This window comes from Rissa tridactyla, chromosome 6 (genome assembly GCF_028500815.1).
Source record: "Rissa tridactyla isolate bRisTri1 chromosome 6, bRisTri1.patW.cur.20221130, whole genome shotgun sequence".
Classification (NCBI taxonomy): Eukaryota; Metazoa; Chordata; class Aves; order Charadriiformes; family Laridae; genus Rissa; species Rissa tridactyla.
Genome location: NC_071471.1, coordinates 40723532 through 40737552, shown reverse-complemented (window position 1 = coordinate 40737552; position 14021 = coordinate 40723532). Strand labels below are relative to the sequence as shown.

Genomic DNA, 14021 nt, shown 5'->3' with positions numbered 1-14021 from the left:
CCCACTCACCCCCGCTGTGCTTGCCTGCCCTCCTGTGCTGCTGCACAAGTGAGGAGAGTGAAGGCCATTCCCTGAGGAGGGCTGGGGAGGCTACGCTGTGATACGGAGCCCACCATGCCAGCCACCAGGCTGCTGGAGACACCTACTCCAGGTCTGCATAACCAACCCCACTCTCCTCTAGTGCAATTTAAACCATAACCCTCCCTTCCAGAGGCTGCATCACGATCCGAGCCAGGCTGCTGAGCTGGTCCTTACATGGAGAATCAGCCACTTTGCTGAAATGACTTCCCTTGGCAGAAGAGCACCTGAGTAGCCCAGCAGAAGACATACAAGGTTACAGTGTGTCCTAGCTGCTCAGTCAGCAAGCTGCCTGGCTGCGCCAAAGTATGCAAGTGTATTAGCTTGACACCAAGCCAAAGACCCTGGAGCTCTAGGGACCCGCAGAGAGTGACAAGGAAATTGAATTGAGGTCTGAGTTAGCTCCTGTGAAACCAGGCATTCGTAGCGTATGCCTGGCTGGTGAAGGACCTTGGGCAAGGTGGGAGACTGATAGCTCCAAATGTGTTAAATTTATTGAAATCTGTGCAGAAACAGTAACATCTTTTTTTAGCTGTGACAGTCTGAGGATACAGGCCAGGTTTGTAGGAGAAAATAGTAATTTTTATTAAACTCATAGAGATATGAAGGATGGGCAAGCCTTCCAAATGTGAAGGACCTAGAAGCACTTGAATGTTTTTCTGTTTCAGTTGCACCTGTCTCATGAACCTCATGAATCTTGCTTCACTTAAAAGCAGTATTATCATTCAGGATAATAAAATCAAGGGTGTTCACAGAATCAAGGCATTTTGGGTGTGCAGGCGAGGCTGATCTGTAGACCTCCTGGCTAGCTGAAGCAATTGAGTTGAGTCAGAGAGATAATTTTCAGAAAGTTAACTATGTAGTTTGGCAATTTCCTCTCATTTGCCCTTCCTGGATTTGTAATAAAACATTCAAGGGGGAAAAATTCTTGTAATTATACACCATAGTATTTAAGGGAGAGCTTTCCAGAAGAAATTTACTGAAAGATGAGTTTTTAATTCTTTATTTGCCACAATCACACCCTCTATATCTCCATTCTTAACTATATCCAAAACAGAGATGAAACATACTACTGCAATTTAATTAGTAGTGAGAATCCATTTGTAATGGCGGAAAAAAGATTCAGATAAATTACAAGTAGCCTTTAAAAAAAAAAAATCAATCAATCAGTCCTGGCTACATTCTCCCTGAGGACAAGCACGTGATACACCCACAGACATTAACGGAGCGGTGTGCAGACAGGCAAGGGCAAAACTTGACCCTCAAGACCAATTGTAGTATCAAGGAAAGATCCATTTTTATGATAAAAGAAAAAAAAGCTTCAGAGTTGTATTACCTCAGTCCTAAAGAAACATTTTACACCTACATTTGTACTATTACAAGGACACTTTTAACTTCGTAGTTCTGTACTTCAGACACTCAGAATATTCAGAATAATATTGCCTTTTGCACTAATGTTTATAGTTAGGAGGGAGAGATGATATCTCTTTCCCATTCCCTGTTAGCCTTGTTATGAGCCTTACTTTAATCCCTGCTTTCAGGAATGAAGGCAAGTCATATCACCTAATATCTTTGTTGTCATCGGGAGACTTATTGCTACACACCAGTGAAAAACAAGCAGAGCATTGAGGTCAGAGAACTAACTCTAAAATATTCCAGGTACAGTCACACTTCCAAAAGCTTCAGCAATAGAGTGAAACGACATGCTATCACGTACCTTTGAGCTGCTTACGACCTTTGGCCAAATCATTCATCCATTTCAGAACTTCAGGATTGGAAGTCTTGTCACCGTGTGAAGGCTGAATGTAAAGAAAAAAGGAAGAGGAAAAAAATACGAAGGAATTGATGGTTATACAGTCAAATAGATAAAAACCTACCCCCACACACAGTGCTAATAAATGTCCATAGTTCTGACCATACTACATTATAGTGTCATTCAGAGCATTTGGCTTGATCATGGTACTAATTTATCATGCCTTCTCTCCCCATTGTGGCACGGTGTTACATGGATCTGAGTATTTTGGCTCTGATCCTAAAAAAAACATTTGACTATTTGGATAAGTAATCTCCGTGACTTCAAAAGGACTGATGAAATACCTAATGTTAGTCAAGTTCCTAAGTGATTTCCAGGATGGTAACTGAAGTACTCTGTCCCTTGCAGGGACAAGCCCTTACTGCTTGAAGACAGGGCTTCTCTTGTGAAACAGCATGTTAAACGTTTCAACTGAACTGCTCAACTTATCAAATGAAAAAATTCTGTGCAACAGAGTGATTTCAAAAGCAACAAACAAAAAAAGCTTTGTATATCAGTTCTTCCTGTGCAGTTAGAAATTGCCTCTGAATTGAAATCAATTTGCCCTAGATCTTCAAAACTCAGATATTTAAAATGCTAAACAGTTGTGCAAAATTAAACCTCTGAAATAATTTCTGGTTACAGTATGATGACTGTTCAAGTATGAAATTTTACTCCTACAAGTAAATTATGACCATAGGGCATGCTTAAGTTTGCAGTCATAGCCGAGATTATAAGGTAGCATACAATTTGCTGAATTTTCATTTTAATGTACTCATAAAATATAAAAAAAAATTCCCTGTTTCATATGGTACACATCCGTAGCATCACGGATGTTTTGATATGTTTACACTGCACGATTCGCTTTACACAAACGAGTTTGATCTGAGTGATGATCTTGCATACGCTGCACAGAGCACACCATTGACCTCAAAAAAACCCCACCAGCAACACATCACTATTTTTATTTCTGTAATTTCTGCCATCGGCTTTTATGGAGCCCCATGCTCAGAGGTTTACAGGAGTCTGCCTGAATGAAGGAATCTGCACAGCAGAGCAACAGTTTCCAAGCAAATGACTTCTACAAAGTAAATAAGTAGCTTTTCATCTTTTGAATCATTTTGGTTCACAAACCTGTCAGCAATGTTTCACTGATTCACATTTCTCACACTTCTAGAAGATGGATATTTTGCAACAAAGCTAATCCAAATTACAGTCTCAGAACTACTGCATACACTGAAAGATGATAAAAAAGATATTCCCTCATTGATAATTTTCGCATTTCATTTTACCAAAAATACTCTTTTTCCTATTGTTTTGCTTAAGTTTAAATGCACTAGGATTCATGCCTGCCACTTGTAGTATTGCCTTTTATCTTTTCAATTATTATCTTACCAGGTAGTTTTTTTCTTGTTCAAACTTTTCTTCATACTTCCTAATTTTTCTCTTGAGACTCTGAAGGTGCTTGGTAAGTTGTGCTACTGTTTGTGGTTCTTTGCACTCTTCACAGTTACATCTAGAAGAACTTCTTGGCCTGCAAAAGCCGAAAGCATGATCTGGATCAAAGAACTGGCTATAACGGACCGTGCCTTGTTTCAGGCACACTTAACACTTTCCTAGCACTTCAGAATTGGCAGCTAGGTTCTTTCACAGGATAGAGACAATTTAGTTTTACAAAGTAAGCATAAAATAATTGCTTTTGCTTGAAGGTACCTCTAGGGTATATTAATAGGTTCACCATCTGTCTTACACATTTTCTCTTTTTTTAATTTTTTTTAATTAATTGTGGGATTTCGGAATATTTTTCAAAAGCTTAAGTTAGTAGGTCACAACCTGATCCAGTACTTACATTTAACACCCACATCTTACTTCACAAATTTTCCAACTATAACGGGAGACCGTAACAACACGATTTGCAAAAGTAAGCTCAGGGAGTTTTTTATTACTGGGAATAAACATTATCATTTTGAAGGCCCTTTAGTTTTGATTTTTTACAATTGCAAATCAACAGATCCAATTACTATTCATATGCAGCTGACAGCTATGTATATAAGCTTTTAAGAAAGTTTGGTTTCTGTCTAAAACTCACAGCTTGGTTTCTGGAGATCACATATGTGGCCTGTTCAGATGTTCCATGACACTCTCACGTGCAGTGAATGACTCAAGCTATAGTTCTATTACAGCTGAAATTTTTAGTATTATGCCCTCTATCTTATGTTCACTCCTCGGACTAATTACTAACTAACATTCAAACTGTCTTTGCTAACTATAATTACAAAGGCTTCAAACAATCTTGTACTGTGTTATTACTGAAAAAATGCTAGATCCTATTTCTGGTATTGAAAGTTAACCATGTCAAAATATGCTACAATATGAAAATTTCTTGTTTATGACATAACAGTAACTGAAAAAACATGAGGAGTCAAAGATTGTGGATTGTATAAAAAATATTCAAAATATAGAAGAATTAAAATATGTTTCCTTACATCATGAAAGGTTGAGCACTTGGCGGAGAAGGGGCAGACTCTGTGTCTAGATTAAATCTCTGGCTTTGGCTAAAGATAGAGCAGCGTGGTGACAAAAGAGGATTGTCTCCATCCGTAATGTGATAGAGCAGTCGACTGGTCCCCAGGGAGTGATGTTCTTGTGGGCTGCTGTCCATGTCATTCTGCCAGTCCCTGTGGGCTGGCACAGGCTCTAGAAAGAAAGCATAAACCAACATGGACTGAGCGTCACTCGCAAGATATTTAGCTACCTAGATGAATACAGAGTTATACTTACACAAGTATTGAAAGCATAAGTGTTCAAAGTGAACAGCAAATAGTTCAGCAAAGTGACACATGCAGGATGAACATAATACTGAGGATGAGAAAATATAAAGGAACCGTTACTGGCTTAACATAAAGCATTTTTGAGTACCACAGCAGAAGGGGGGTGAGTGTGTTTGTAAACTATGAAATATAATATAAAGATAGTTTCCCAGAATAGTAGTTATATACTAGTGGTAATATACTAGTAATACAGGAATTATATTTTCATAGATCTGTTTGCTTTTGAAAGCCACATTCCTGAAGACGACGACGAATGTACAAAACAAGTTTAATTTTGTGATTTAGAGTTTAGTTCTTTGGTCAAGAGAAAGGCAGATCAAAAATATAACATGTCCTGATGCTAAGAACCTCCAGTGTTGCTTGCAGTATCCTGCAGAATTTTGTTGAGGTTTGAAGTTACGTACACATGGGTCTAAAGAACCCAAGATAATGAAAATAACAACCACAACCAGTAACATTCAAAGTAGTTATTCAAGGTGGTGTGCAGTGACTGCTACTTGGAGGACTCATGCTTATGATACTCTGTTAATATTGTCTGAATATAAATGGAAACCTTGCCTCAGGTGCCTCAAAAGGTAAAATTTGTTTTATAGAGATGGTCAAGATAGAAGTCAGAATGATTTATTCCGGACTGAAAATTGGTGAACCTCATCACACTGATTCTGTTTATGGGTAACATGGAAAATAATGGGCACATTGCAGAGCCTGCCTCCAGGGAATGCCAAGAGTTCATCTTCCCTTTGCCCTGCCCGAGTACATTAACAGGAAGAACCATTGAATCTTCTTCCTCACCCTCAGGGGGTGAAATGGGTGAGGACGATCTAACCTCGTCGACATTTTTGCTATCAGATGATTGTGCTTTAAAGCAGATTATACTTTTAGGGAGGAACTCTACGCTCTCATGGAAGCTCTCCCCACAAAATCAGTTAATATATGGTAAAACAAAGGATGTGCTCTGTCCCAGGTTCCCCAACACCAATTTCCATAGTACGTAAAATTTTACACCAACTACAAGGTTTTTTTCCCCTCTAAAACCATGTATATACACAGCCTTTGAATTCATATAAATTATTTTATATCTCCAGGCAGTAGGCGTGTTATTTCTAATCAGTACTGTATTTGCAATATAGCATGCGTTCTAATACATTTCACAGAATCTTTTTATTCAACAGAAGTCTAAAACTGCACAGAAAAAAGAACTGTATACAGATTTACTCACAGAAGAGCAGGCAGGTTTAGAAAAGTTCTTTCAACTTCACTTTCTTTCCATTTTCTCCTTTGTACAAGGGACATGACATTACCATGGTGAGTGGGAACCTTTGTAATACATTTTATTTGGCCTTTGCCCACCAGACAATGAAGCTACAAATCCCAATGGCTGCACTGGGACAGGGGGAAGAAACCAGCTCTGAATGGCACCCTTCATAGAAAGCAAGTATTGATTTCAAAAATAATAGTTCCAATGGCCTAAAATATCATTTTATCAGGCGCTATCCAACTGCTTTTGTTTACAGACAATAAAAAATCCAATTGTATATTGCATAATCACCGTTTAGTCTGTCATGTGAAAGTTACACATGACTTTTGTATCTATAAGTTCGTTAACTCTAACAGCACCATCACTTATAATTACGTTAAGCATTTTCACAAGACAATGTAGTTGATTATTAATTCCGATCTAGCATCTTTCCTCTAAGTACTTCATACTCTGTAGGTCGAATTCAACTCTCCAAGATATGAGAGCAACACCCAAAACTTCTAAATCGTGTATGAGATTCAAATCCTCTCGCAGAGGGATGCAGAAAGGCATCTGGGAGAAGCAAGGGGAGAGTATTTTACCAGTCACAGGAAATTACGTACACAGACAACATACAGTGATAAAGGCTGCAATAAACGTTCTGCAAACAAAAATGTTGTCTCTTTCTGGCAAGTAATCTTTCCTTGCCCTGTAAGACTTAAAAAAATTAATAGTTTTGGTTGGGGTTTGGTTTGTTTGGTTTTTGGTTTGTTTTTAATTTCTGAAAATCAATATTGTCACGGAGAAGAAACTGGCTTCCCTCCTTTTATTTCATTATCTTTGAACTTCACGAAACATATTATCACCGTGAAGCAGGTGACTAAGAATAGTTTCACTGTTTCTCATACTCTGTTACTAAAAGGAATAGTTTTTTTTATAGTCATATTAATTATCAGTCTCCTCAATGTGAAAGGAAAATAATGTTGTAAAGAAAAATCAGCCAGACTGTGTAAGATAGGTACAGGAAAAAAGTTTCCAACATTTGAGCTCCCATTTTCTATGGACATAGAAGTACCCCTCCTGCAGGAGGCAGTCTGTACTGCTGATAAACTGTATGGTCACAGGCATTTGCTCCTTTTCACGTTACAACCAGGCAATTTTACTAGGCCCAATCCAGCCTCAGAAATGGAAGAAAAGTACACATTTGAGACTAAACACTCCTGGAAGATAAATGCAAAGGACAAGTAGTGGCTGGAGAGGCCCCAGTGTAAAACCAAACACACAGAGCTGCTGAGGGTTCGAGAAGGGTATTTTTATTGAGCTAGCAAATGAAGGGGAGACAACCTGCATGCCAGGTGAATTTGGGAGTATTTACCAGAGGCCAGGGCTCTTCCATTTCCTTGACACCAGGGCTTCCTGACAGCATGGCTCCTCTAAATCTCACAAACTGGTACAACTTTGTTAGGGCCACAGGAAAGGTTTTTAGTCCCAACCCTACCACAGATGAATTAAATGACTACATACTGTCCAGAAGTGGTCAGCAAGTCATTCAAACTGATTCATTTACATGTCTCAAATACTATAATAGCAGAACATCTCAGGGTGATGCCAAGTTATAACCAACTCCATTTTCAATTACAAATTAGGGCCATCATCCTGATTCCAGTTCTGCATAGATCCTAAACAAGACACTAAGCATTATCCTGAGAGTAGCCCATGAACTGACCAAATATCTACCTGTGTTCATGTGTCTGATCTAATTTTAGCCTCTGTTTTTGACAAAACTGGGAACTAAAGCCACCTCTAGCCAAGCCAGTAAGTTGTCCCTTAGGCTGCATCTCCTCCATCTCGTCTACTGAGTCCAGCTTCGCACTGACAAGAGCTTACCACAGGACTTGAAGCCAATATCTAGTACCTTGTAATATGCAGTATGCTTCATAATGTGGACTTCAATCATATGACAACAAGTCATATGGTACAAGTCTGTATTCATGCATTAAGTATGCTGAATAATACAGTAATACACTGAAATCTGTTCTATAAAGAAAAAATAAAAAATAATATGCAGATGTAATGTGTTCGTCCCTCAACACGTTATGTCCGTGAATGCCAGTATCATAATTTTTTATTTGAAAGATATTTACAACCTCTTGTAGTTAAGTTCAACTGCCCACTGCTTAAGTCACATATTTGATGTACACTCATATCCAAAAGCTATAAAAATAACTCACACTCTACTTTTCTTTTTTTTCCCTTAAAAAAAATAGCTTAATATCCCCTTGCAATTCGTTATGGTCTCGTTTTGCCAGCTCTAATTCAAGTTTTTTCATATTCAAAAATAAACTGGAAATTGCTGACTTTGCTCAGAGATAAGAACTACTGTTCACTCCTTAAAAATTGCATCCTGAAATACCCTGTCATTTTACTAGGCTGTTCTAGCTTCACTCACCATACATATAATGTATTTTTTTCTAATTTTTGTTGACTGGGATCTGAAACAAAAGAAATTGAATAGACTAGACAATCATGCTTATTTTAAAAATAATACATTTGTACATTGTTAATGTTAAAATTTTTAATGCCTGATCCACTGAGCAAAGGCTAATAACTAGAGGCATAGTATATATGGCACATCCTCTAAAAACTCTTCCTGGTACGAATCTCTGCACTTCCATCCAAGTTCAACCTGAAATAGCCAACAGTCCTATGTGACAACTGTACCCAAACTGAATGTGTCAGAAGATTTCAGTAGCAATTTAAGAGACAGAATTAGGACTAGCTCTATTGATGCAAAATGGCAAGTTATTAAAAAAACCCACAAACCACAAAGCAGTTATTCACAGGAATTAGCATACATTAAAATCCATTAAATAGGTAAGCTTTAATTAAAGCACAAGTTTGAACAGCTAAAGTGACAGAGCATGCTCTTGAACTGCCTGAGAGAAATGCTACATCATCCAATATTTGCCTGTGTAGCTGGAGACAGGCAAATAGGAGCTAGAGATTGTATCAGAAGTCAGGGGCACTAACAGTATGAATAAAACAAAATCCAGTCAAAACAGAAAAAAATAAGGAAAGGAAACAATTATGAACTATCCTAACAATGGATTATGAAACTACTAAAATAAAATAATTCAGTTAACTACTGGAAAAGGAGGAAAAACCCATCCTGCCATAAAGGAAAAGAGTCAGTGCAGATTCTGAATGGGCTGCAAAATGTCTCTGCCTGTGCAGCACAGGTCTGAGAGCTGTCTCTGCCTCAGATCCACACCAAGCGACTAGCACCAGTGCAAGTTCCATACCTGTATCCAAGAGCTATTAAGGCATTTGCCTAGCTAGGCTAAAGCATACATTTTTTTTTAAGCTAAACCCTAGGATATTTAGTATTTTTTACATTCCTTCATCTTTATAATAATTTGGATTCTACATACCATTTTCCTTAATTGTCCAATGCAAACCTCAAACTTTAGATTTTCTTAAGTAGAACACTATCATTTGTCATTTTTTTAGGTAAATAACTTACTGTGATTTCTTGCTGAAAATTCTGAGCAAACAGCTTCTGAAATAAGTTCTTCTGAACCCAGCCTTTATTCTGACATAAAACATCAATTGCAAAGGGGTTACTGACCTATCTGCCTTAATTTGGACCATACATGGTGAATGATTTAAGTATTTGTGTATTCATGTCACTTTTCTGTGAGATGTATTAGTCATATTGCCTTTGACCTATTTTTCACGAACAGTGATTCCTCTTCTACTGAGCATCACGACTCTGCCAGCCCTGTGATTGCAAGCTATGAACTGACAAAAATAGTGCCGAGCCTTAGGGCTACTTATTTGCAAGGACTGGTTTCCATATTGAGGCAAGAGGGAGAGATAACACGCCACAGTTTGCCCAAATGGGTAATAATACAGGTTCATGAATGATTAAAATCCACATGCTGTAAAACTCACCTTCGCTATCTCTCTGCTGATGCATTAAATTAAAATCAATAATAGGAGAAATGAAGTGATATTTCTCTGACAAAAAGAATGACAAAAATAGAATTACATGATATGGCAGGTGATCTCACACAATACAGACACAGGAAATAAAGAGCGTAAATTTACTTGAACAAAAAGGCAACAGATTAAAAATAAAGGAATCAGGATTCTTAAAACCTGTCTGAAAAGCAAGACTCCCTCTCAGAAAAACAGAATGTTATATCCCTAAATTTCAGTTCTTTTAACAGGTATCACACCCCTTTTTTCATTACACAGCATTTGCTTCGGGAAACGGTGCTTTGCATTAGCTCTGCACTGTTTCCCAGAGGACTGCAAATCTGATATAAACAGCAAGTCACAAGGCTTTTTTTATAATTGCAAATGAGAACACATCGTGACATGATGGCTTACCTCCACAACCGGCCCCATCAGCTTGCACACTGGTTTGGACTGATGAAGAGGCTGGATCCTTGGGTGCCGGCAGCTGAGGAGTTTCTTCCTGGGTTGGCAGAAACGCAGAGCACAGATCGGTTTCAAGGGCTTGTAGCTTCAACAAAGAATTCTGCAGACAAAAGCAGAACATTGGGCTAGATAGCGAACAACAGAACACAGCGATAGCTCTTCAACTCACTGAGCCCATTAGCAGCGCCTGCAAAGGGGTGTTCCACTAGCAGCTCGGAGAGGATCTGCAAGAGAACAAACGTGCCCTATTCCACGAGTTTCTTGACTTCTGGTTATTTAAGTCCCAATTTACATGGATTATTCATGACACGTGGGAAAGATGACTTCGTCAGCAAAAGACGATTTATTCTAGGAATCCAAACTGAGATGGTGTCCCTTTTCTTGGTCTTGAAGCAATACACTAAGCAAGTATTTCATTCATTGGGCTGACATCACGATCTGATGACATTATGTCCCTCCCCGTTTACCATTCATAAAAAAACAAATCTCCCTCTCCAGCCTATTGTGCAGTACACAGCAGTGAACAAAGAGTTACTGAGAACACGCTCCCTCATGGGATTCCTGGAAGAGATATTTTTTAATTGGCTGTTTTAGAGATACTTCTTTATGTAGACGTAGCTTTTATGTAGGCTGCTGCTGCTTCCACAGGGCAACCAGATCATTTCCTGTCCACTGCAAAGATAAAATTAACAGATCATTGTCACTTGCTGCAGACAAATCAATGAGGACAAGGCTAGTTATCTATAATATCACTTCCAGCTACTGTGTCATGCTTGGTCCATTTCTCATTTTAATCTTCAATGCTGCATGCAATATTCAGCTGTACAATCTGACACAAGCATCTTGCTGTGATGTAAATGCTGTGAAAGCCCTAATCACCATCCAGCTGGGCAAAATGAGTCACTACCAATACCCCACGCGCTCAGTTCCCCTCTCTCAAGGGAAATACAGCTTGCAGCATCAAAGAAAGTCACACAAGGCTGTCTTAATAATCACACAGCTGGCACACACGGAATTATATGTAAAATGTTAAGTCACTCAAATGGTACATATTTGTGAAGAGCAATTTCTGAAAAAAATGGGAGTTGCAATAAAAAAAATAATTCCTCATGTTTATATCCTGAAAAGCTCCTTTCCCCACTCTGTCAAAAACCTGAAACCAATTTATTGATTCATTTAATGAAATAATGAATTTATTGATTGTAATAATTTCCTTTAGGTAACAGAGTAGTTTAACATGTCTTTGCATTATTTTTACTGTAATACAGCCCTTTTATAAAGCCAAAGATGCCAGTGGTTTCAGGTAAAAATAAAAAAAATTTAAAAAGGTAACTAATTTGGCTGAGAACAGCAGAGAAGATTTCAGCCTTAATCCTTTCATTCTTTTTATAGAATTCAGGCAGTGAAAAGGGAGCAGAAAGTAGCTCTTTCTAGGAGCTAGCTCAAAATAGGGAAGTTTCAAAAAAGCACATGAACACTATAACTTGTATGTGCTGTCAGGAGAGCTTCAAAATCCACGTCCCGTTCCACAAAACAGATGAGGTTACAATCAAACACTTGGACTTTGGCCTCAGCTTAGGTCAAAAAGGGAACCCAGGAACACCTTCCATCTCCTAGTCCCAGAGCAGACAGGAGCTCTGGCCATTCCTATCAGAAGCAGCTTGATATTACAGACATGTGAGCCAAGAAGTGGCCTGTGTTATACTTTTATTTTAGAATGAAGTTTGTCTCATCTGTTGTCAAGATACATTTTGACATCTCATCCTATAATATCAGGAAAGAAGTGATTGCAAGGCCAAGCACTGATTCATAATGAAATGCCTAAATGTAGTACTATTCTTTAAAAATATGGTACGATATAGAGCTGGTTTCTCTGATCTGAGGCAGGAGATACTTCTACTATTCCCAGGTCCAGGTTGCCATTAACAACCTACCATCCTCTGGACCAGCTGCCATTTCTAAGGATAATTTACCCATCTTGACCAGCAGTGCCTCGTCTTCACACCTCAGTTTCTCCACGACTCTTGAACGACCAGTATCTTTTCCTTGTCACCTACTGACACCATTTGGTCCAATATTTGACATGTATTACTTCAAACTGATCTGGCTCCTTTGACCTGTCTGCTAGAAAAAGCATACCAGGTGTGCAAATGTCCCCAACATGGGCTTTATCAGTGAAGACCAATATAACGAATTCCCTCAGCCTCTCTGTTTACAGCCGTATCACCTTAGTGCCCATTTCACATGTCAGCCAGCCAGCAGTCCCAGCAATACCCTACTTGCCTTCTTGCTTTTGGTGTATTTAGTAGAATTCTTACTATCAATTTGAGCATCTTTTATGATGCACTTTCAAAGTCGTCTTTAATCCTCTACAGGGTTTTCTTGAATTAGAGACAGAATGATGGAAACCATCTCACCTTCAACGGCTTTCAAGTGGCAGTGAATTTTCCTTGGCAAGGGAAGGGTGCCGACTTCAATCATATCCATGGCACTGTTTTGGGAAGAGCTTTCATGACATGACAGGCCTCATTTTCCACTGACTCTCAGCCCAGCTAGACCCAAATGAAGTAGCTGTAAAATTATCATAACTGACGGGCAGCGTTTTACAGACATTAATGTCAGCTAGCAAAATATGACTATACCAGTTACAGACCAGTGAGGACCCTGATCCCAGCCCGGACCTTATAATAAGAACTGCTGATATCAAGTAAGGAAAAACATAGGCAAACATACCAGAGGAACATACCAACAAGGCGAACGTAGGCGAATAACTGACAAATATACCTAACCTTCACAGAGTGTTACTTCAAGCATTTGACAAAAGTATTTCCGTATCAAGAAAATACATTCACTTTGCATCACTATTTCTTATGATACATTAATATTTATGGCAAGTTCAGTATAAAAGCATTCACACAGACTACGTTGTTAAACATTGTATTTTGGCGATGCTTATGCTGTAATTCACCAGCTGGTTTATATTCAGTTCCTCTTAATGATATTTTTCACCCATCTGTGGAAGGTGGGAGGATGGCAAATTTCCAGTCACTGACAAATACTAAAATTTCATATAATAATAATAATAATAGAAATACCTTATATGATTTCATGACTGTGCCCTTGACAGGGTTTTGATGTAGGGAGAAAAAGAGTAAGGAGCTTTGATCATTTTGATGTTACCAGGGAGATGATGAATCTGCAGTCTGCCATCAACCTCATCTTACTCTTAAAACACAGCTGAGTACTATGGTACCGCCACAGCGCACCATACATGAAAAGCCACCACATATTTATGGGAACACATGTAAGGAGACAGAGCTGTAAGCAAAGGACAAGCACAAAGCTGCCTGGGGTCCCCAACTCACGGGCAATAGGAGCGTCCCAGTAAATGGGACTTACTTACTGCCTGCCCTGCAGCACGTCCTCTCCTGCCCCTCTCAGAGGGTTGCTTCAAGTACCGGCAATGCCAGAGCAGCTGTGCTGGATGCTGCCAGCCTCAGACCTCCCGCTCTGTGCCAGGAGCAGTGGGGCTCCCTGTTTGTGCAACTGCAGCCCAAGCAGAGCAGCAAGGTGCTCTGGGAGAGGACATGGCCATATATCAGCAACTGGCAGCGAGTCCTCTATCCTTGGGCAGGCG

At 39.1% G+C, this 14021-nt stretch overlaps 1 protein-coding gene across 3 annotated transcripts in view; it reads right to left on the bottom strand.

The window, feature by feature from the left end:
* FAM13C (family with sequence similarity 13 member C) overlaps positions 1–14021 on the bottom strand; it is a 130950-nt gene that overhangs the window by 15424 nt on the left and 101505 nt on the right. For all 3 annotated transcript variants that reach the window (XM_054207316.1, XM_054207318.1, XM_054207319.1), the window contains 4 exons: positions 10334–10484; positions 4357–4567; positions 3266–3404; positions 1796–1877 (listed from right to left, as the gene is read on the bottom strand). In XM_054207316.1, the coding sequence (XP_054063291.1) occupies positions 1796–1877; positions 3266–3404; positions 4357–4567; positions 10334–10484 (583 nt within the window). The remainder of the gene's footprint in view (positions 1–1795; positions 1878–3265; positions 3405–4356; positions 4568–10333; positions 10485–14021) is intronic.